This window comes from Argopecten irradians, chromosome 9 (assembly GCF_041381155.1).
Source record: "Argopecten irradians isolate NY chromosome 9, Ai_NY, whole genome shotgun sequence".
Taxonomy (NCBI): domain Eukaryota; kingdom Metazoa; phylum Mollusca; class Bivalvia; order Pectinida; family Pectinidae; genus Argopecten; species Argopecten irradians.
In genome coordinates, this window is record NC_091142.1 from 32,518,100 (window position 1) to 32,543,375 (window position 25,276).

General features: G+C 35.7%; 1 protein-coding gene across 5 annotated transcripts in view; it reads left to right on the plus strand.

Moving 5' to 3' along the window:
* Window positions 1-5,714: 5,714 nt before the first annotated feature.
* Window positions 5,715-25,276, plus strand: part of LOC138332096 (golgin subfamily A member 6-like protein 26) — a 115,243-nt gene continuing 95,681 nt past the window's right edge. For 2 of the 5 annotated variants that reach the window (XM_069280052.1, XM_069280053.1), the window contains exons 1-2: window positions 5,717-6,145; window positions 7,244-7,364. In XM_069280052.1, the coding sequence (XP_069136153.1) occupies window positions 7,326-7,364 (39 nt within the window). In that variant the 5' untranslated portion in view covers window positions 5,717-6,145; window positions 7,244-7,325. Of the gene's footprint in view, window positions 6,146-7,243; window positions 7,365-25,276 lie in introns of all 5 variants that reach the window. The other 3 variants (XM_069280048.1, XM_069280050.1, XM_069280049.1) reach the window with 3 other exon arrangements.

Here is a 25,276-nt window from a genome sequence, read left to right on the forward strand (position 1 = left end):
GCACCTGAAAATCCGCCATTTTGTAGATCATATTACGGACAATAAATGTACAAAAAATCATAACCATAACTTTAAACCGCTTTGTACCGGAAGTCGGAAACCTTTTTAAGCGGCAAAACCGACTTATTAAGATTCTGTCATATTTGGCGGAAAAATACTCAGCCATTTTGAAAGATATGCCCCTGAAAATTGGCAGTGTTGTAGACTTTTATGCCGACTACAAATATGCAAAACATCAGAGTGATATATCAAAACCCCTTTAAACAGGAAGCCGGCAAAGTGATGTGCAGAGACGCGTCTCATACGTGACGAACTTTACGGAGCCATATTTTGGCCATTTTTAAAGTTATGCAACGCGGACTTTGTGGAATTGTCATCATTTTTTACCATCTATCGTTGTACAAAAAATTAGCGCTCTAGCTCACAAAAGCATTTTTCACAAAAATCTTTGTCGGTCAAAATATCGGCCATTTTTGAAATTTTCGCAAATGTGACTAGGATTCGTGGTGCAGCTTGCAATTGTCTATCTTTGTACAAAAAATTAGCGCTCTAGCTCACAACAAGATTTACCGAAAAAAAATAGCCCTAACACGGAACTTGATAAATCGTGTCAAATTTGGCGGGCAAAATCTCGGCCATTATGGGAGGTTCCCACTTCATGAAAAAACGCCATATTGTCAGGCATTTTCCAGACTTTTTGCGATTGAAAAATCAAAGCGATATATAAAAACCACTTTGTACCGGAAGTGGCCAAAGTTGAACGCAAAAAATGTTCAAATCTTACCGTGTCAAACTTTTGGCGGGTAAAAACTTAGGTTAATTTACAGTTATGTGCATCTATAAAACCACCATTATGTAGTACATGCACGTGTGTACGGTTGTGCAAAAAATCGTATCAATATTTCAAAACAACATGGATAAATCGTCTGAAATTAGACGGTCAAAGTTGTGTTGTAAATTAAATCGTTTTAAACTTTCGCGGGCATTTACTTTGCCATTTTGAATACTTCGCACCTGAAAATCCGCCATTTTGTAGATCATATTACGGACAATAAATGTACAAAAAATCATAACCATAACTTTAAACCGCTTTGTACCGGAAGTCGGAAACCTTTTTAAGCGGCAAAACCGACTTATTAAGATTCTGTCATATTTGGCGGGAAAATACTCAGCCATTTTGAAAGATATGCCCCTGAAAATTGGCAGTGTTGTAGACTTTTATGCCGACTACAAATATGCAAAACATCAGAGTGATATATCAAAACCCCTTTAAACAGGAAGCCGGCAAAGTGATGTGCAGAGACGCGTCTCATACGTGACGAACTTTACGGAGCCATATTTTGGCCATTTTTAAAGTTATGCAACGCGGACTTTGTGGAATTGTCATCATTTTTTACCATCTATCGTTGTACAAAAAATTAGCGCTCTAGCTCACAAAAGCATTTTTCACAAAAATCTTTGTCGGTCAAAATATCGGCCATTTTTGAAATTTTCGCAAATGTGACTAGGATTCGTGGTGCAGCTTGCAATTGTCTATCTTTGTACAAAAAATTAGCGCTCTAGCTCACAACAAGATTTACCGAAAAAATAGCCCTAACACGGAACTTGATAAATCGTGTCAAATTTGGCGGGCAAAATCTCGGCCATTATGGGAGGTTCCCACTTCATAAAAACGCCATATTGTCAGGCATTTTCCAGACTTTTTGCGATTGAAAAATCAAAGCGATATATAAAAACCACTTTGTACCGGAAGTGGCCAAAGTTGAACGCAAAAAATGTTCAAATCTTACCGTGTCAAACTTTTGGCGGGTAAAAACTTAGGTTAATTTACAGTTATGTGCATCTATAAAACCACCATTATGTAGTACATGCACGTGTGTACGGTTGTGCAAAAAATCGTATCAATATTTCAAAACAACATGGATAAATCGTCTGAAATTAGACGGTCAAAGTTGTGTTGTAAATTAAATCGTTTTAAACTTTCGCGGGCATTTACTTTGCCATTTTGAATACTTCGCACCTGAAAATCCGCCATTTTGTAGATCATATTACGGACAATAAATGTACAAAAAATCATAACCATAACTTTAAACCGCTTTGTACCGGAAGTCGGAAACCTTTTTAAGCGGCAAAACCGACTTATTAAGATTCTGTCATATTTGGCGGGAAAATACTCAGCCATTTTGAAAGATATGCCCCTGAAAATTGGCAGTGTTGTAGACTTTTATGCCGACTACAAATATGCAAAACATCAGAGTGATATATCAAAACCCCTTTAAACAGGAAGCCGGCAAAGTGATGTGCAGAGACGCGTCTCATACGTGACGAACTTTACGGAGCCATATTTTGGCCATTTTTAAAGTTATGCAACGCGGACTTTGTGGAATTGTCATCATTTTTTACCATCTATCGTTGTACAAAAAAATTAGCGCTCTAGCTCACAAAAGCATTTTTCACAAAAATCTTTGTCGGTCAAAATATCGGCCATTTTTGAAATTTTCGCAAATGTGACTAGGATTCGTGGTGCAGCTTGCAATTGTCTATCTTTGTACAAAAAATTAGCGCTCTAGCTCACAACAAGATTTACCGAAAAAATAGCCCTAACACGGAACTTGATAAATCGTGTCAAATTTGGCGGGCAAAATCTCGGCCATTATGGGAGGTTCCCACTTCATAAAAACGCCATATTGTCAGGCATTTTCCAGACTTTTTGCGATTGAAAAATCAAAGCGATATATAAAAACCACTTTGTACCGGAAGTGGCCAAAGTTGAACGCAAAAAATGTTCAAATCTTACCGTGTCAAACTTTTGGCGGGTAAAAACTTAGGTTAATTTACAGTTATGTGCATCTATAAAACCACCATTATGTAGTACATGCACGTGTGTACGGTTGTGCAAAAAAATCGTATCAATATTTCAAAACAACATGGATAAATCGTCTGAAATTAGACGGTCAAAGTTGTGTTGTAAATTAAATCGTTTTAAACTTTCGCGGGCATTTACTTTGCCATTTTGAATACTTCGCACCTGAAAATCCGCCATTTTGTAGATCATATTACGGACAATAAATGTACAAAAAATCATAACCATAACTTTAAACCGCTTTGTACCGGAAGTCGGAAACCTTTTTAAGCGGCAAAACCGACTTATTAAGATTCTGTCATATTTGGCGGGAAAATACTCAGCCATTTTGAAAGATATGCCCCTGAAAATTGGCAGTGTTGTAGACTTTTATGCCGACTACAAATATGCAAAACATCAGAGTGATATATCAAAACCCCTTTAAACAGGAAGCCGGCAAAGTGATGTGCAGAGACGCGTCTCATACGTGACGAACTTTACGGAGCCATATTTTGGCCATTTTTAAAGTTATGCAACGCGGACTTTGTGGAATTGTCATCATTTTTTACCATCTATCGTTGTACAAAAAAATTAGCGCTCTAGCTCACAAAAGCATTTTTCACAAAAATCTTTGTCGGTCAAAATATCGGCCATTTTTGAAATTTTCGCAAATGTGACTAGGATTCGTGGTGCAGCTTGCAATTGTCTATCTTTGTACAAAAAATTAGCGCTCTAGCTCACAACTATATATCTCCCCATGTTGTAAACTGGTGTAATTAAAGAATTTTCCCTATGGGTAATGGATTCTTAAATACTTTATAATCCATGCATATAAAACATGTAATTGTGTTTGTATTTTAGGCTCGAAAATATTCTATAAATCCAAAAACAGTTTGGTTCACTTTATAGATGTAGACGGATGTATAACCATACTGAAAAGTACAACTGGTTACAACTAAATTAAAGTTAAAAAAAAATTAATTCTATAGGCAGAATGAAAAACTATAGGTAATTATAACACAAAGTAGAAATAAAAAGACTGATATAATATAGGAAGGGAATATCTTATATAAAACATGTGTCAGAAATGGAACTTATTGAAATGGCTTCAAAAATAAGAAAAGGTTTAGAAAGTCACAGTGATTGATAAGGATACAGTCTACTGTACAATGCTATTAAAGCTAGACTTTCTTCAAGTTTTAAAAAATTCATCCTAATGCAAATCAGGCATGTAGGGAAGGTGTAAACATCATTGTTATTATCATATCATGAACAGGTGTAAAGATTTACTTGGGTCCCAAATCATACAGAATTTAACCTGCATATAAATACAACTTTTTCTTTGTCTCTTGACAAGTTTGACTGTTTATGTAAGACATGTTTCATCTCCTGTGTCTTTATGTCACATACAGATATTTATACATTAATTATACCAATCAACAGACCACCAGTCATTAGTTAATGTCTATAGTATACATGTACACCATACTTAGTGTGTGTCAGGTATATAGCCGGACACATCGCGACAATTTGTACTCCGATGAACACGTAAAGTAGAATGAATTTGCGCGTCCGGAAAACAATTAAATGGTGTATTGTGTATAGGGGGGTAATTGTTGCGAGTCATTGATTTGTTTATCCGTACAAGCCAGGTGAGAGAATCCGACTGTCAGCCATGTTTTGTTTGTCTACTGACCTGGACATACATATTACAAAGATTTGTTAGCTGAGCAAAGCAAAATTGTCAAATCAATATCTAAAAATGATCAAACTCAATTTTTCTTTTTATTTCCCAAATTTGATTCACAGCCATACATTCGCATTGCAAATTACATTATTTTTTATGAAAAAAAAAAGATAGAAGAAAATGTTTAAGAATTAAGCATGTATATGGTTATAAATAGACTTAAATAAATCTGAATCATTAATGATCCATTACCTAAATTGAAGTGAAAACAATATCAATGAATTTGAATTTATTACAGGTAACACAAACTTCATTGAAATTAATCACAAAGTCAATTACATTTCAAAAAGTTACAATAATACTGGAATGTTAGTGTAAAGTTTGAAAGATTTTCTTTAAAATGTATTGATCAACAGAAACTTTTCAGTCTTTCTTGCCATTAATTGATTTCTGTGTTAATTGATATATTAATTAAAACTGTTCAAAGGATAAGACACAGACTGGCATCTCCCCATAAATGTTCTAGATTTCATATTAGGGGCTTATAGATATAGATATGATGTTGAGTTACATAGCTACCATCCTCGATACTCCAGGGGTTTTGATCACTTACAATCCCCAGCTACTACAAAAGAGGGCCATGTAGGCCAAACAGGACCAAACTGTCTAAAAGCAAAGGGTATTTTTATGTTACTATGTTCTACTGCAATACGGGCAGGAGAGTGTCGTCCAGGGTCAAAAACTAATAGGGCAATTTACTTCAGGGAAAATGTAGAAATGTTTGTTGATATATCTGTCCTAGTCTGCTATATAGACATGACTGTATTATATACTACAATAACATTTTACATTTAACTAGTTTTACCTTTAAAATACAATACCATAACTAATTATATACCAATTAACTCAACTGATGTATTAAAGATCATTTATTAAATATTATTTCAGTGTTCATTGATAAAAGTTCTGTGAGTGCTATATATACTAATAGCCTTAGGATGTTATGATATTATAGTTTATTATAATCGTCATGGATCATTGATTTGGTGTATTGGTTGTATTTTTGGAATAAATGCCGCACGTTAAGACAATGGCTAATGACAGTGGAGACGCCCTCCTTTTGTACCAGGCCTGAACCCTGACGGGACATTTAAAACCATCGACGTGCTCCCGACCAATCGGTTTTGAGTATTGGAATTGTAGAGGATCTCAACCCTTCTAGCAGTAACACTGTGTCAAAGTAAAAAATCAGATTGATCAATAGTCATACATACCAGGTGTATTGGAGTCTATTTACACACACGACAGACTACCCTGTCATTTACCTGGGAGGAATCTACCTGGACATACACCTGTTAACGAGGAGTCAGGTGTGTCCGACTAGCACCTGTAGAAGGGTCCTCGCCGATTCTGATGGACCATTAATTTTTCAAAGATGGAGCTGTTGGGCGCCGCTAACTCAACTTCTGTCAGTGTGCCGCGATAGTGGGTTTTAAATTTAGGATATCAAGTTTTAAATTTCGGATATCAAGTTTTAAATTTCGGATATCAAGTTTTTGCTGATCAATTTGAAATTTGGAATGGCGAGTAGATATTTGCGACAAAACAGGAAAAAGGTAAGTCTCAACAAGTTGTCTTTGACAATGGAAATTCCTTCTGTAAATATCAGTGTTTCTACTTAGATTTCAACTTTCAATGAGACTATACCCATGATAGACCCAAAGGTATCAAATATGTTTTTCTACTTAAATTCCTACAATTAAGAACTTTAAAGTACACCAGAGTGTTCAATAGGTATCTCATTGAGAATAAAGTGTGTAAATGGAAAACTTTGAACAGTGAGTGGAGAAAAGTTATCAGGGTGGCGATAAGGGGATGTGTGATTGTTTGGTTTGGAGATAGACAGAGAGTAAATGGAATTAAATCTCTGCTTTCTCTGTTGATTAATCTCGTAAATAACCCACCTCAGATATCCTGTGCACACATGTATAAAGATTGACTACAACATTCAGAGGAAACTGTTGGAATTCCACCTCCCTCAGTCCATCAATCTCTCTATGTATAAGGTCTGATCAGAGAATGTTACATTGACAGCCAGCTTTATGAGGAAACTGTCAGAATTCCACCTCCCTCTGACCACCAGCCTCTCCCTGATGTATTGTCGGACCAGAGAATGTTAGTCACCCCAGTGTTTCTGGACTAAGGAATGGTACCACAGTTTTATAGCTGTTTTATTTCACTTTATCTCGTGATGAATATTAGTGGAATGTTGGATGCCAACTCAAAGAATCCTATCTTTATTAAGAGGTATTGAAGAAGTGTTTCCAACAGGACGGACTGTTATACATAGAGGTGACATGCCAAGTAACACCTGAAGTTTTGTACCAAAGTCTAGTGCTCACTTGTGGGGACCATTTACTGGTATTATGATATTTGACACCTGGTGGTATTTTTGTTGTGAACTTGATTGAGTATCAAACTACATTTATATTTCCAGTAACCAAAAGAATATATGATTTTGATGAGTGAAGTTAACGTTGGTAAAAGTTCTCTATGTGTTGAAAATCGTGATATTTCTTGAATTATATGAGGTTTTGAAAATGACATAGTGATTTGTCTGCTCAATTGATACCAACACTCTATAGATATCTAATGTATCTTGGATGACCAGTAAAAAGTTTTTAAACGATAGTCAATGTGTTGCTTCCTCTCAGGTATAAACTTTAGATTCAATGCCTCTGCACAATACAGAACTGTTTAGATCAGTGTGACAAATTGCTGGGATTATATAATAATATGGATTCTGTGATGTCCTGGCTCAACGCTGCCGATCAGGTGAGTTAAATGATGACTTTTGACTTGTTATGCAGTGGGTTTCCGACTGAGCTCTTATATGCATGTTTTTAAATTCCTATTTACATTTCCATTCAAGTTTCATTTATACCGAAGTATATGAAATTATGAATGCAATAACACAAAAGTACATTGTCTTGAGGAGTAAGAATGTTACTTAGGAATTATTACTTAATCTTTTTAGTACTTGAATGTAAGGTAAGGCCTAATTATACATTGCAGTTTGGAGGAGTTGGGGGTGGTGTACCCGGTATACTAGATTCAAGTTGTCAATTTGTTTGTCTACTGGAGGGATTTCAATAAAACTTAGTGGTAATTAAAAATAAGCAATGCCCTAACAAGATACATTCACCTTTTTAAGAGTTATGGTGGGGTTAAGATTGGCCTCCTTGACGACAGTTCAAGTTTAGCCAGTCAAGGTGTTGGGTGTTTATTCCGTTGTCCAAATGAGAAACTTTAAGGCATGTCTCTTACTTACATCTCCATATTGAAAGTTTTGTTTTAATGTTTAAATCCTTGAGAAAAAAAAACAAGTATGAAAGACATTTTAAATCAGAGAATAAAAGATCTGTACATAACATAATCTTTAGATGGTGTTTAAAAGGCCTTGGCTGTAAAGTTTACTGGAGTTGTTGTTTATATCGCCTGTAATACTTGTAACATTTACAGTCATAATTCAGCACAGTGCTTTAGCTGTAAAGTTTACTGGAGTTGTTGTTTATATCGCCTGTAACATTTACAGTCATAATTCAGCACAGTGCTTTGGCTGTAAAGTTTACTGGAGTTGTTGTTTATATCGCCGCCTGTAACATTTACAGTCATAATTCAGCACAGTGCTTTGGCTGTAAAGTTTACTGGAGTTGTTGTTTATATCGCCTGTAACATTTACAGTCATAATTCAGCACAGTGCTTTAGCTGTAAAGTTTACTGGAGTTGTTGTTTATATCGCCTGTAACACTTGTAACATTTACAGTCATAATTCAGCACAGTGCTTTAGCTGTAAAGTTTACTGGAGTTGTTGTTTATATCGCCTGTAACATTTACAGTCATAATTCAGCACAGTGCTTTGCTGTAGTTTACTGGTTGTTGTTTATATCGCTGTAATAAGTCGTGAGTTTACTGGTTTGTTTATATAACCTGTAACACATGAACATTTACAGTCATAATTCAGCACAGTGCTTTAGCTGTAAAGTTTACTGGAGTTGTTGTTTATATTAGCCTGTAACACCTGTAACATTTACAGTCATAATTCAGAACAGTGCCTTGGCTGTAAAGTTTACTGGAGTTGTTGTTTATATCGCCTGTAATACTTGTAACATTTACAGTCATAATTCAGCACAAGGGGTTTGGCTGCAAGTATGGGTATGGAGACCTAGATCTGCAGTGCAGAAAATATATATATTGGAGTCATTAGATATTCCTCAACAAATGATTAGGTATATTGGATGTTTAAAATGATTGATTTTACTTACCACTTTCTGTAAAGGTTTGTTTTGATGATATTTTGCATGGTCTTGCTTTAATGTTCAAAACTAACTACAACAGGTACACAAGTAAGAGCTTGAACAAAATAATGTATAGAGTAACATTTCTAATAATCAGTTAAGGTAAAAGGTTAGAGGTGAAAGGCAAGCAGTCATTAATGTTAAGGTCAAGGTGAAATGATATTGGGTTATCATTGGTCAACCGCAAATTCTTTACAATAAGTAAAGGGTCAAGGTTCCTGGTCCTCTACTATTTGTAGTTAGCTCTCTGGCTTCGTATCATAATGAGAGTGGGGTGTGTGGGGGAGGGGGTTTGTGTGGGGGAGGGGGTTTGTGTGGGGGAGGGGGTTTGTGTACCTGGAGTATATGTTTTGATGGAGATTGAAATGTCTCTGTTAATTAAAGTGTGGTTGTGTATGTTACACTAACGCCTGACCCCATATCTTACTGTAAATGATGTACAGTGTATAGTTATAGAATTTAAACCCCATTACTGCCAAATCAATCACAGATAGAATGTGCTATACAGTTCTTACCTAATATATGTCAATATTGTATTATGTGATATACAGTATAAGTTACCATTACTAAGGCTGTCGTAGTCTGATCTAAAACTTGTAAATCATTGTAAGACGGTATGGTAAAGGTATTGAAAGTCCTTCTACTTTGTCATGAAATGAAGAGAAATGATTGATATTCATTTGGATTTATACCAAGAAAACTGACATTTCTATTTTAGATAACCATAATAATTGAAAATTTTCTTCATAGAATATGAATTGATTCAATTTATGTACTGCTTTCTCTAAATGATGTGATTTATTACACACAGTTTTTATGGGTAACATACAGATATATATATATATGCATCGTTGTATAATATATGAAAGTGGGCCATCAAATAGGCAATAATTCTGTTTCTTACAATCAGATATCGTTATCACATGGTTAATATCGGACAATTGATCTCTCAAACTACACATAAAATGTACAGAAATATCCTCAGTGAGTTGATGACGAGCACCTGAAACTTTAAAAGAAGGATTTAGATTTCTATTGAAGCAGAGGTATTACTGTATCCTCGGTTGTTTAAAACACATTACTTGTGCCAAAAAGTTGAACCATGGAAATTTTATTTTGATTTAAGGGCATTTTCGGTTACCTTTAATGTTTCCGTGTAATTGATTTGACACAGATGTCAAACGCTCCTTAGTAGAGTGAAATAAAATGAGCTAATGTTATATTTCTTATTTGGTACTGATCATGTCAATGGTTGATCCAAAGCATGTGAATGGAACGTTTGTTCTGCTAAGTAGCTTCAGGTGGATATGTCACTTACGTATCAGTCAGTTTTATGTCATCAATGTAAAGTGTTTTGCAAAAGATCACAACCAAGTCAGCACAGACCAGTCCATTTCTCATGGATAACACAAACTGCCATGAAGTTTAAGGGCGCCTGTAATTATTAGATATCCAATATATATACATTTATATCTTTATATCTTTACATACATAATGTTGCTACAAATGACTGAATACAAGTGAAACTGAAAACATGCAATAATTAAAGGCAACTGCATTTGACTTTGGTCATTATCATGATAAAGTAAAATATCAGTTTGTAAGACTGACATATTAGAAAGTACTGGTTACATTTGTAAATGGTGTATAAGGTAATGATTGATATCATATTCAACTTACAGTACATATTAGTCTTTCTATGTCCTAATGAAAACAGGTGTGATTAAATCCTGGGTAATAACATAAATAAACAAGTCCTATAACTACTGTTTACCTTCTCACATACACACCTGGTACGTCTGTATAAATTATACCCTACGTACTGAGGAAGGCTGTGACTTTGTGTACTCCACCACTCGTTTGAACACATGATTGATTGCCTGAATGTCGTTAATCTAGGACTAATTAGATCCTGATCATTTGTCACATTGTCTGGATGTCTGTCCACAATAAACCAGCACCATTCTCAGTCGTGTAACATTGTTTAGACTAACAGCTAATGGTCCAAAGAAAATTGTTTATTTTTGTATTCGGTTTGATTTCACACACTGATTCAATATTGGTCCTTAATGAAGAGGCCTTCGATAATTTTGTGTATCAACTAGAAGAGATAAAATGTAGATACCAGAAGTAAATAAGCAGTTGTATAACCAGTCATGCATTATACTGGAGATGTATAGTGTTAAACTGAGAATGGCTGCAGTTTATCATTCATTCATGATAAGTGATATCAGGGTTTTATCTATTTATACTATATACAATATTCAACTGTATATCCTCATACAGGAAATACTTGTTTTCCCATTTTGTATAGAGGATAAAATTTTGATAAAGGCAAATATTGCATTAAGATTGCATTGTATTTATTGCTGTGTGGCAGGGCTATTACCCTTGGATGTCCATCAAAACTTTGTCACTTTATCTTTGCTACAGTTAATTTTGAGTGTTAGCTGGTCACTATGTCACTAAAATGTATTTCACGGCCATCCAGAGTAAAATTAGTATTTTGATATGACTACAACAGCACAGACTGGCTTTATTCTGATTTCTTATCAGTCACAGACCGACCTTTTTGTTGGCTTCCAAAGAACCTCTTTTTCGAGTATAGGACAATGTTATATTTATTTCATTGTCATTAACTCTGAACAAAACAGATCCAGGCTTCAAAAGAATTGCACTTTCATAGTATAAATCAAAAGCCTTAAGTTTGACAGCGATTTATGAATTAAAGGGAATAATTAGAATGTCATGTGCGCTTTCATCTGATGTTTAACTACCGTATTTTCCGGCTGACTTTCAGGGGAAAAGTTGTGACTTATACTCTGCAAAATACAGTACTGTGATGGAAGGTGTAAGAGAATAAAAACCATTGTTTTTACCAATAAATACCAGGACTTCAAAGTACAACAGTTCAGCAGTTTTGTATGTTAGCAGAGATTTAGCTTAAATTTTAGAATATATACTTCTGGAAGTATGCACAGGTTTTGATAATTGAAGTGAACATCCTTATAATGCATACCTGTATCCCCAAGAATGCGTGGATGTTTTTGTATTCATAACATTACTCTATATGCACACAAAACCATGCTTGAAACATACAAGGGTCTACATGTTTTGGCATATTTTGAAAATATTTGTGTTTCTATCCAGTAAACAAGTGGATCTTGGTTCAAATCTGAGTGGATGGATGTACGGATCAAACACAGCCTAATCTGTGGTGGTATGTGAGGGATGTCGGCTCTGTCACTATAAATCACCACATATACCCCACCTATACGCCTGTCCTGGTCCACAGATGATTTGCCGTTTTGCCGTTTATAATCCTGATTGATTTACCATTGAACCCGAGATGGAGGAATTGACAGGAGTACTTATAATGGATTGGTCCACTTAGGTAGGAATCAATGCTATCTGTACTGGTCCTGGTGGGGAACACAGCAGGGAGGGTGATCAAAGCCCTACATTGATGACGGTTTGTTTCAAAGTTCAGGAAACAGATCATCAGGTATTACTGATGGATTTAGAGGAATACCAGGTAGGCTGTATGCTCTTTTGTGTATAAATGAATCGTTGTTTAGAACCAGGAACGTCACTGATGTGTTAATTTTCATTTTAAATACATAATTTGATGTTTACATCTCTAGTACATGGTATAGCATTCACACATACCTGTATAAGGCCTGTAATTATTGCTATTATACCTCCCACAACGAAGAGAAGGGAGGGGGGAGTATTACAGGAAGCAATGTGTCTGGATATCTTTCTGTCGTCTGCAATCTTTATAAAAAGTTCTTAAACATATCATAGACGTACTCAGTTGGTGTTAAGATTATGCAAAAGTAATTTTTCAATTGAAAAAATGGCCACCATGGCTTCAGATTTGTTCAAAACTTGAGGCTGTTGTCTGCTCTCCATAGAAACCGGTATTCAGGAAGTTTTGTCCAACACAATGAAAACGATTTCCAAAGACTCATAGGGGAAAAGGATAAAGACATCTGATTGGTTAAATTTAGTCAGATTGGTTTGGGGGATTGCTGGACTGGATCACAAATGTTAAAATTTTCCCCTTTTTCGGACGTGTGGTACATATTCAAATGACAGCCTCTTGACAAGTGTTGATTCAGAGTTCATATTCATGTACCATTAGATCAGAAAATGTAGCGACCATATCGGGGCTCAAACCCAATCAGATTCCTCTACAATCCACCCCCTTTTCACCAAGTCCTTGCCCCTGAATACAAGTTTGCATATCCTCTGACAAGTGTACTGTCAATGCTTGAAGCAGAGGTAGGTAAGCTCATCAATTTTGTAGCATTAGAGTCAATAATGTAGCATTCATTCAGATCAGAAACACAAGCCGGCAGATACTGATTGAGGTACCTGCATGGTAATCACCGATCAACCTACACAGGCAATATTTCTTCACATTAAAATTTTCAATTGAATTTCTTGTGATTTTTTTTTCAAATGAAATTCATATGAAAGGGCCTTAATGTGAAATTTATGTAGAGAAATATTGCCTGTGATGGTCCAATTCTGCTAATATTCATAAGAGAATTTATTTGCTTTTTACATCATGTTTCACAGATCACAGACAATATTTATCTAAATGTGTATTGCTGTGTCATAAAACTCTTAGGCCTTTATTCTGGGAAGCACCTACAACATAGAAGACCTCCCCTAAGTCAAAAAGCACCCTACAAAAATACTGCAAAACTTAAAGTGAATAGTCGGGCAAAGAAAACCAGTCTAAATGCGTTCATTGGCCTTCCAAAAGTTCTCACATATTAAAACGACGGTCAAGTTCTGCTTAGTTTCCCAGTTCTGACCATTAAAGTAAAGAAAAATTGAAAACATTGAAAGCGAGGCTGCGTGGAAATGTAACCACGGACATAGTGAGCCGGGAGGACGTTTTAGAATTTCCATACTTTAAATTAATTTCTTTGTACGCAGACAGATTTGACGAGAGATTTTATTTTTCCATTTCATAAGAAATTATACTGGATACATTCACACCATTTTTACCGACTTTAGCCATCCTTGCCCGACTGTTCACTTTAATATATCTTTTTGAAGTTGTAAACTGTTTGACATATTTTATGAAGTTGTCACTATAGAAGAAAGTTTCAAAAATGTGAGCTTTTTATAGTGATTTGCATGGGAAGGTTTAGACTAGTGTTTGGTAGACGTCAGATTCTCCTATTTCGTCATTTTGCCTCTCTGTATAATGAGGATTGAACACCATAATAATTTGGTCTATCAATGTATAGACCGAAATCCGAAGTGCAATCTTTTTCAATAACTGCCTTGCAGTTTATATAGAGTGCACTTCGGTCTCCTAAAATAGACACAGAAGAATGAAACAATGTCATAAAAACAATTGTAACAGTAGCCTTGAAAGGCCATACTGTAGTAAATCTACCAGATTCCTCGTTATCAGAAATCTCAATGAAATTCTTTTGAAGTGATTTATGACAGTCATTTTGTGGCGATATATATATCTTATACAGCTCTGATCAATATAATTCGAATGAGCTTATTTTATGGAATGTCGAGTTCCTTGTGGTGATGGTAGAGTATGATCAAAATGAAGTACATAGATATGTATGTCAACAAAGAGGCTTGTCACAAGTAGCCAATACAAAGGCCAATATTTACCCTGCTGCCATCTTTATGATGCATATTGAGCCCTTTATTGACCAATGTCTTGTGAAGTCTCCATATAAACTGTGATTTATGGGGGTGGCAAAGGATTATGGGTACCAGTCCGACATCAATTTGGTGTCAGCGGTGGGATCACAGGTACACACCGAATCTATCGACATTGGTGTCCCTGTATACTATTGTACCTCGATGGTGTCCCTGGACAATGGTGTCTCTTGACAATGGTGGCTATTGACATTGGTGTCCCTGTATACTATTGTCCCTCGATGGTGTCCCTGGACAATGGTGTCTCTTGACATTGGTGTCTATTGACATTGGTGTCCCTGGACAATGGTGTCTCTTGACATTGGTGTCCCTTGACAATGGTGTCCCTTGACAATGGTGTCTCTTGACAATGGTGTCTCTTGACAATGGTGTCCCTGGACAATGGTGTCCTTGGACAATGGTGTCCCTTGACATTGGTGTCTCTTGACAATGGTTTCCATGGACAATGGTGTCTCTTGACAATGGTGTCTCTTGACAATGGTGTCTCTATACAATGGTGTCCCTGTACAATGGTGTCCCTTGACATTGGTGTCTATTGACATTGGTGTCCCTGGACAATGTTGTCTCCTGACAATGGTGTCCCTTGACAATGGTGTCTCTTGACAATGGTGTCCCTGGACAATGGTGTCTCTTGACAATGGTGTCTCTTGACAATGGTGTCTCTGGACAATGGTGTCTCTTGACAATGGTGTCTCTTGACAATGGTTTCCATGGACAATGGTGTCTCTTGACAATGGTGTCTCTTGACAATGGTGTCTCTTGACAATGGTGTCTCTTGACAATGGTGTCCCTGGACAATGGTGTCCCTTGACAATGGTGTCCCTTGACATTGGTGTCTCTTGACAATGGTGTCCCTGGACAATGGTTCCTGACAATGGTGTCTCATGTTTGACAATGTTTGACATTTCTACAATGTGTCTCTTGACAATGGTGTCTCTTGAGTTGACTTTTGACAATGGTTCCTGACATGGTGTCCTTGACATGGTTCCTGACAATGTGTCCTTGACATGGTGTCCTTGACAATGGTGTCCTTGACAATGGTGTCCTTGACCTGTACCTGACAGTGATGTCTCTTGACAAATGTGTCTCTTGACAATGGTGTCCCTGGACAATGGTGTCTCTTGACAATGGTGTCCCTCCACATTGATGTCTCTTAACATTGGTGTCCCTCCATCTCTCACTTGAAACTTTACATTCGATGTTGTAAAGAAAATGTAACCTTTTCTGACCTATTATTTGTAATCATGTGAAAGATATTCCATATACCTATCTATAATTTTTTTATTCATATACATATAGTTTCTTTCACAACTTCTAAATGGATAATGAGCCATGCACTGCCAATGAAGTTGGTTTCAACACTTAAGCTTTGAATGTAGAAATACTTGTAACTTTCTTTTTATATACTGGGTACAATAAGGAATATAACAAATTTCAGGAAAAATCAAATGTTTTTTTTATACATTTTGGATTTTAGTGAAATGAAATATACAGAATTGAATTGAATTTTGACTTGTACTACATTGATGTAAGTTTCAATACTGTATGTTATAATGAAATGGCTTTGAATTTTATACTGTTAGCATAACAGATATCAGTAACTGTACATGTCGACGGCATTTATTCTACGGTTAATTCTGCCGCCAATACAATACAAAACTTGTCTTTAACCTAATATACAAAGACAAAATGTTTTTGATAGCCAGATGGATGTTATACAGAGGTCAAAATGTGTTGAAATGTGTCATTTTAGCCCCCAAGAGAATAATGGTAATATACAGAGGTGGTCACTTTAAAAGGCAGGTTATATTGTAGATATAAATACAACTGTGGTCTAATGTCATGCAGGCAAATTTCTACATGTTAATTGTACAAGGGACACATGGCCCTAAATGACATTAGTTGTAGATGGGCCGTAAAACTCAAACAAACAATACATGAATACTTTTGACAATAAGAACCATTACACACCAAAACAGAAATAATCTTAAATTTCAATACTGTAAAACTTTTTACTCAAGATTCCAGCATAGATCAAGATATTGACATCATTTATCCTAAGGAGAAAGTAGCAAAGTTTGTAAGCTAAAGTCTCCGTTGGCTTAAAGGAGCTGGTATATTTATCGAGCACTCGAGAGAAGCCCTTGTGATTTGGGATTGATCTGAGTTTCTGTCTAACAACCGTCCCAGGTCTGGTGGTGCGGGTCAAGTAGGTCTTTATACTGTTTACATGTTTAGATGTTTGGAAGATCGGAAATCAATTATAGCGTGAAAAGTCACCATTGTTTGATGTATTATCACACGTTTATTCTCAACTGAAATATTTCTCATCTGAAGTAGCACGCGACATTTTGTTACAAAGTTTCCTGAGCTGGACCTAATGTATGCTAGCAATCGTAAATAACTTTGATGTTGTTAAGGAGTGTCTTGACATTCTATCATAAAGCCCTCCCACCCCAGGGTTGTGATTTGGAAAACGTCATTTCAGGACGTTCCAGGTTTAGATAGTGGAGGAAAGCTGGAGTACCCGGAGAAAAATCATCAACCAGTAGTCAGTACCTAGCAACTGCTCCATATGGGGTTAGAACATACAACCTAGAGGTGGAACATGTTGGGACATCTTAACCAATCTCCACTGCAGCCCCGCCATAAATTGATATAAGATCGAGTGTCATCAGAGATGATCGTTTAACTGTCGATGGTGTCATCAGCCCTCGGCTCGTTACTGTTTTAAACTGGTTTTTCACTGGTTTTTCTCAATACCTTCATTTACCTCTAAAACGTCATAAAACCCTAACTGGCATGTCATAACCTTGGCTGTTAATATGACCTTACAGAAAATCTAATTTAAACCTGAACTTGTATATTTTCATTTCAATAGAACTTGTATATTGATAAGTGTTTTTAGTGTCCCATCCATTCCATCAGTGCTATCCTGTCATGCTCTGTCCCATCCTTATATCATCTGGAGATATATGGGAGCCTTTTTATCTCGCAGACAACTCTACTTTTGTGAAGAATGGACAGGATTGGTATTATGAACAGAAGATTTTAAAACCTACAAAATACAAGATCTAACAGTTATGTGTTAACACCAGACCCACCCTTCCTACAGGCTTAGATTGACTACTATTCAAACCATTCCTGTTCATTAAAATATGTGTGAAACACATCAACCTTTAAAAAGTAGTCATGTTTGTCTGTTACTAAACACCAACATGGGATTAACTGCTGGTATCTGATAGTGAAAATAAAACATGTTTATAAATAATTGATGGTTTGATCATGCAGGTATCAAATTGTCAGAGTTAGATTTAATACTACAGTATAGACATCATTTTAATGTGATCAGGGCTCAATAGTTTGGTAGATCAGACCAGGTAATACCATACCTAAGACAATACAGCTATTGTTATACAGGTGACATTCCATTGTTTCCTTGTCTTGTTTCACTCCACCTATATATTGAACCATTACAGATAAAATATAAAGCTGTACATATCCATTGACATTGTGGTGTTGCTCCACAAATTTGTGTTTGTGTTTCCGAATAGTTTTTTAGAACCAATTTAAACAAAATAATTATGATATCTAGTTTGTACAGTTCTCTTTTATATTATATTGTTGTGGTGTAACTCCACAAATTTGTGTTTTATTTGTATTTTTGTTTCAAATCTTTTAAAATCGAATACTAAATATATTGTTTATTTCATTTTAATGAAATTTATGAAATGGGACCCTGTACAGCTTTGCTTATATAGCTTGACAACTAGATTTACATTTGCCACTGACTTATTGTCTGTGCAGGATTATAGTAAATCTAATAGAAGTTGAGGACACTGACAAGTGTATTGTCACATGTCTATCCGTCGTAAGAACAAATGGAGTAAAAGTGTAATGGCTTGTCGCCGATACATTGCATCAGGTCATTCTACATAGAATCAATATACATGGAATTCAAAAGCAATTGGATTGATGTGATCTTCACCTTGATACATGCAAGAATTGATTATTTTTTAAACAGATACCTGTTGATAAATTAGAAAGTATTTTCATCTTGACAAATGCAAAAAAAAAAAAAAAAATTATAAATATTTTTAAGACAAATGCCTGTCTATAAATTATAAATGAATTGTAAAAGGCAGCTGACGTTACATTACCTCCAGTGGAGATCACAACTTATGAAATCTGATAAATGTACCGGATAGGTATTACTGTATTAGTGTAGTGATTTACATATCAATGCTCTGATTTTATTGTTGATATTAATTATATATTGGTCTCAGTCCCAACATTGATATTTGATAGGTCGAATTCATTAATAGCCAACAAACCCTAAATTTAGATATTCCAGACATATAGCTACTAATTCAGTACCCTGCACATGTTGTGACCGGTTAACCTAGGGGTAGAGGATCTTAAACTGTAGAAATTGTTCAGTATCTCAACTGTAAAAGGATCGGGTCGGTGTAGTTTGTACATAGTGTTAAATACTTTCTCTGTCACTCAGATGACGGAGCAGGCTACTTTGGTTCAGTTGGTAGAGCAGTGGATTTTCATGCTGGAATTCCCCTGTTCTTCTACCAATCAATAGCTTGTGTAGGGTCTGCAGTTTTACCTGAATTAATAAAGAAATGTTGGAAAATGTAATCTAATGAAAAGAAATGTGCAAGCAGTGAGCAATATACATTTGTATATATATATCAATAATGCATTATCAATTAGCTGTGGTTTTACTTGCCACTTTCCTTTGACCAAAGCTATTATATCGATAGGTTAATACTTTCCTTCGTTTTGGTCTTTGATTAAAGTTTAGGGTAACTGTAACTGAAAATTCTTTCTAATATCTATAGTCTGTTACCTTGTTGAGCTGTAGTGTATAGCTAGCAGGTCAGCAGGGGATGTGAATTCGGTAATAGGAGTTATTTCAGTGTTACATAATCGTTATCTTAATTGATTTTTCTGTTGTGTGTACATGTCTGAGACATTAAGACAAAGTCACCTTGTCAGATACACGGCTGTCTATGTTAATTAGACAGATATAACTATGCATGTCTATCAGAAACCCATAGTCTCTCAATCTTTTGCTAAAACCATATGTTATATGATCAACAAAGGTAACAGATACCAACATTCTTTGCTGAAACACCTACTCCATATAATAAAAAACACAACTCAACTCAAACCACTCCCTCCTCTTAAAAAAAACCACTAAAATATAATATATCAATATTTCGGTACATAAACTTTCTACATATAATTGGAGTAAGTGGCATTTTAACAAGTTTAAGATTTGTCTTGGAACGTTGTATAAATGGTGGTTTTATTAGTTTGGAGTATAACGCCAAGGTCACAACAAGTAGAGGTTTAATTGGACTGTAACAATATTTAATGTATCGTTTAAATGTCCAATTTGTCAGTTTAAGTTACTGACAAATTACTGAAGTTTTCCTAGGGAAAAAAACTTCTTTGGAAAATTAGAAATTGGCTGACACTCATTACGAAGCCATTCTGTACTATATCCTGTGTTGACAGGAGAAATGTTTGGAAGTGGCATTACCTATGTGTACACGCAATTAGCTTTTCAGCCTTTTTTTCCCTATACAGACTTTTAATCCCAATTTGATTGTTCAACTTTTCTTCCTATTTAGATTTAAGTAGCAAAATTATTTCAGTTTCTCAGGAAGGCAGAAAACACACAGGCCAAATCTCCAAAGTTGTGTGTCTCTGCCAATCATGATTGATCTGGCCCCAGTATCATGTTATGTTAGTGAAGCAGCTACCAGCTACTACTATGAGCCAGTGATAAGTAAGCCTTCAGTGAAGTAGCTACCAGCTACTACGGTAAGCCTCAAAGTAAGCCTTCATGTTTAAGGGTAGCAAACATTAAACGAGCTAATTCCTACAAAAGTACATAAGCAAGCATATTTCTGTACCTGCCCCGTCATATTAAAATATTTTACAAATGCAACAGAATGTACTGACATTTCTTGTTTTAACAAGTCTGAATCTGCTTTATAACACTGGAAAGCAAAATTATCACAAATGCTTCAGCTTACATTCAATGAACCGTGAATACTTTTCCAAATGACTGATTTGCATTCGAATACCTGCCCAGGACATTTCTCATTTGTATGTTGTGGTTGAATGATTCGATACATTTTATATCATAACTTACGTTTTTATTTGCCATCTATCAAATGTGTGGATGAAAGAATTAACTGTTTCCAATTGATCTGTTGCGGGTTTATTCGATATATAAAATTCATCGGTATTATGTGATATCAGATACCATATTTCTAGACTCGGAATATTGTCAGAAAGTTGATCCATCCTAGTGTATGTCTGTGGGGCGGCATTGGAATATTGATCAATACATGCCCATAAAACAGGGTATAGTCCTAAAAATTATGTAGTGAAGTGATAATGGGATTTGACCAGGCTGTACATTTACCTTCGACCCCTCATGATGACCCCTCCCCTCAAAATTGCTCATTGAAACTTAAGGAATTGGGGAGGGGGGAAGGAGTGTTAAAATTCTCCCTACCGTCGATTTTGCGCTCTAACTATTCGTAAGAATAATTGAAGTCCATGCAGGAAATTTTTTTAGTGTATTTTGTATTAAGCATTACGATTCATATAAGTCAATATGATAATGGCAAGTTTGACCCTAAAGATCACCAAACCCTGACAACTATTGAATTGTACCATAAAATTGCATGAATACAATTAATTTTATTTGTTGCAGCTCAAAATTCTTCAAGTTTGCAAAAAGATAAATAAAAGAATAAAAATCTTGCTCCTCCTGTCTGACAGGTCATTTAAAAGGTCTGTATTTTTTCAAAGTGTTCTGCAAAGTGTTCTTGATTTTAAAAGACAGTTCCTGAATTTATATGATCTTGGAATTTGTCTGTGACTTGTATTGGAAAGTTGCGTATCATATTTCAGAGTTTATTCAGTAGACTGATACATGCGGCTTCGATACACATTACATTTACCTGGTGTTTATATACCGTCATAATGACATACCTGACGCTCTGCCAAATCCAGGTACATAGAAATCTCAACAGGTATTTAGAGCACCTGTTATTTGATATCTCTGACCAATCTGAAGTTTATTTCTGTCAGCGTTAATACAATGTCAACCTATCTAATCATCGAGTTGGTTTTCTCTCTGAATTCCTTGCACACCAATTCTATGTACACGTTATATATACTGTATAGACGTCAAATAGGTCTCCGTTATATTGTATTGATGAGGCGGTGAGCCACAATCCCTCATTACTCAATAGATAGTGATTGAGAACGAAAAAAGAGCTTCGGAATTAGTCTCTAATTATCTTTTTTTGAGAATAACAACTGTCCATCAAACACAGAATCGGGCTATCTCCAAAACGGTGATGATGATATAGAAAGACATAATGAGTAAGGCTATGAACTATAACATTTGTATTATATTGGAAAACCTTGGCTGACAAAAACTAGTCTCATGTAATACATTTATGTAAGTTAAGGTTAGGATCAGTGACATTCAGGGTCTATAAAAACCCAGGGACATGTTCTTGATAACTTTGATCCAGTAACGCTAATGGTTGTAAAGTAGGTCTTAAAAAACAGATAATAAGAAGGAGAACTTTAGAAGATTTTTTATTATCAATTTATATTTATGACTAAAGATCAAAGTTTTATTTTCGACGTTTGTTAACCTGAGACAAAAGGTTTGTTGAATGAGTCAGTAGTACAGCAGTCACCTCCCACATGGGAACACCATGCAGACTTTGATTCCTGGGCATTTTTGGACCCATTCATTAGTATGACTTTAAATTGGTAGAGTTCGCAGGACAATCAAATTTCCTCAAAAAAAATCAAGGATTGTAATCATTTGTCAAGAACAATTTGAACTGATTTATCTTGTTTTGTGTTTCTTGCATATCATGTAAATTTTTTCACTTTGAACTGTAAAATTTGCCAAGATTGACATTTCGTACAGATTCTTTAACAAACATCAATTGTGAAATATTGTGAAGTACACCTAATTTGGGTTTTAAACGTCCTATTAATAACCAGGTTCATTTAAGGAAGTGGCAGGTTTGTTGGTGGAGAAAAGCCAGAGTACATGGGGAAAAAACCACCAACCAGTAGTCAGTACTTGGCAAGTGCCCCACATGGGATTCATACTCAAACCCAAAGGTGGAGGGCTGAGGGTAATATGTAGCAACATCATAATCACAAAGCCCCTAATGAAGTACATGTGTGCTAACATCATTTATATGGACTAACGATAAAAACAAGTGGTTCTTCTCCATCAGACAGAGATATCTGCACTTCTGGTGAGGGTAAGATTTCTCTGTCTTACCCAGGGCAAGACAGGCTGCAAGCGTAGAACATATTTGCGTGATCAACCAGAAGTTATAAAAGGTCATATGCAAATAAACATTAATCTGTGCAATCCAATTGGACAATCCATATCACCTTTGACCTCAAGTTCATGCTTTGCGCACATGCTCATCTTAATAAATAAGTACTTTTCTTCGCATTATGAAATCAGGTAGACTTCGCAGTTTTCAACATTTGTTTGGAAATTACAGAGGCAGAAAAAGGATCATTCCTTACCTAGAGTAGGACAGAGAAATCTCTACCCTCTGGGGAGATTCACGACAGTCTGTTACCCTCGTCAAGTGAGTTATACAGTCTTGAATCTCCTCCATGGATAGAAATTTCTCTGTCATACCCTCAAGGTAGGAAAAGATCTGTTGTTCCACAGCACCAATAAAAGCCATGTTATTTTAAGCCTTATCATTATCGGTTTGAAGTTGAGATAGAAATTTGCCATAGCTACTTACATGACCCCTACCTGTTGGTGAAGGTAGTGAAATAGACTTTAGGAGCCAAGTAAACAATAATAACAAGTATTTAATAAACAGTAAACTGGCCCTAATATTTCCTTAAATTGGTAATTTGAGAAATTTAATTACACTGACATGTCCAGTTGTATAGGAAGAGCACTGCAAATTAGCAGCAATAAAATCTATTCCTACAATTTTATATTACATTTAATGTTTTTTCTGTCTAAAGACGACAACTATGAAATACCTGTTTGAGTTTATTTATAACAGGCAATCTTATATCCCCAGTGTTTAATAGGCCAATGTAATTGCCTCTTAAGGTCCATGTAAAATCCATTTTGGCTCTTCTCAAGCATTTAATAGTGGAACTTTCTGAATTATTGGGGGTAAGGGTCATAAATAAAACCATTGATTCTTTCTATTGGTCCTGCCTGTCTATGTTTTAAAGTTCTGACCTTTCCTTCAGGTCTGTAGTAAGGTTTCTCCTGCTGTCCACTGTTATTGGTCAGTTTAGTACTATTGAGGTAGATATTGGTTAGTTTGGTGTTGTGAGGTAGCGGACTTCTGTGATCGGTCAGTCATATGATTGGTCAGTTAAAGCACTCCGTTGTAAGGAACAGCATGTGTTAGTGGTAAGTTAGAATTAAATCAGATTAAAAAGACTTTATTGTAAATTCTGATTTACTTAAGTTCTCTTCTCAGAGTGCATTTGATCGTTAAAGGCTAATTTCATTTTACTAAAACTAGCTTACAGCATTGATTAGTAAACTTTTAAGGTGATCCACAGTTTGATGTGTTAAATGTTTAGAAGATTCAGAGGATATGACAATAGGAGAGATCCATGGATTATGGCCTCAACACCACTTCAGGTACATGAAGCAAAGCTGTTTTTGTAAAATGCCATTTTTTTATACCAACATGTAAAATAACATATTTTTGTGCAGGAATGTAACAGGAGAGGAGAAAATGTAGCGGCCAGACTGGGATCCGAACCCGGGACTTCCGAACAGTCTCGACCTAGTCTATCTGCAGGAAAATAACCAGAACAATAACGATATCAACATTCTTTAATATGTAATTTTATAGACACTTTTTTTTTACTAGCAGGTTTACTGTAGACTTTACTGTATTCTACCGGTAATAAAAGATGAGATTTTAAGTGGAAGGGTTTTGTTACCGAAAGTAAGGCCTAAATGTATTTTATACATAATCAGGTTATTCTGTAAAAAGACCTTATGTCCAGTAAGCTAACAGCTTACATAGAAGGCCTTACATCCAGTAAGCTTACAGCTTATACATAGTAGGCCTTATGCCCAGTAAGCTCACAGCTTATACATAGTAGGGCTTATGTCCAGTAAGCTTACAGCTTTTATACATAGTAGGCTTATGTCCAGTAAGCTTACAGCTTATACATGTAGTAGAGGCCTTATGTCCAGTAAGCTTACAGCTTACATAGTAGGCCTTTATATCCAGTAAGCTTACAGCTTATACATTGTAGACCTTATTCCAGTAAGCTTACAGTTTATACATAGTAGGCCTTATGTCCAGTAAGCTTACAGCTTATACATAGTAGCCTTATGTCCAGTAAGCTTACAGCTTATACATAGTAGGCCTTATGTCCAGTAAGCTTACAGCTTATACATAGTAGGCCTTATGTCCAGTAAGCTTACAGCTTATACATAGTAGGCCTTATTCCAGTAAGCTTACAGCTTATACATAGTAGGCCTTATGTCCAGTAAGCTTACAGCTTATACATAGTAGGCCTTATGTCCAGTAAGCTTACAGCTTATACATAGTAGACCTTATGTCCAGTAAGCTCAAAGCTTACATAGTA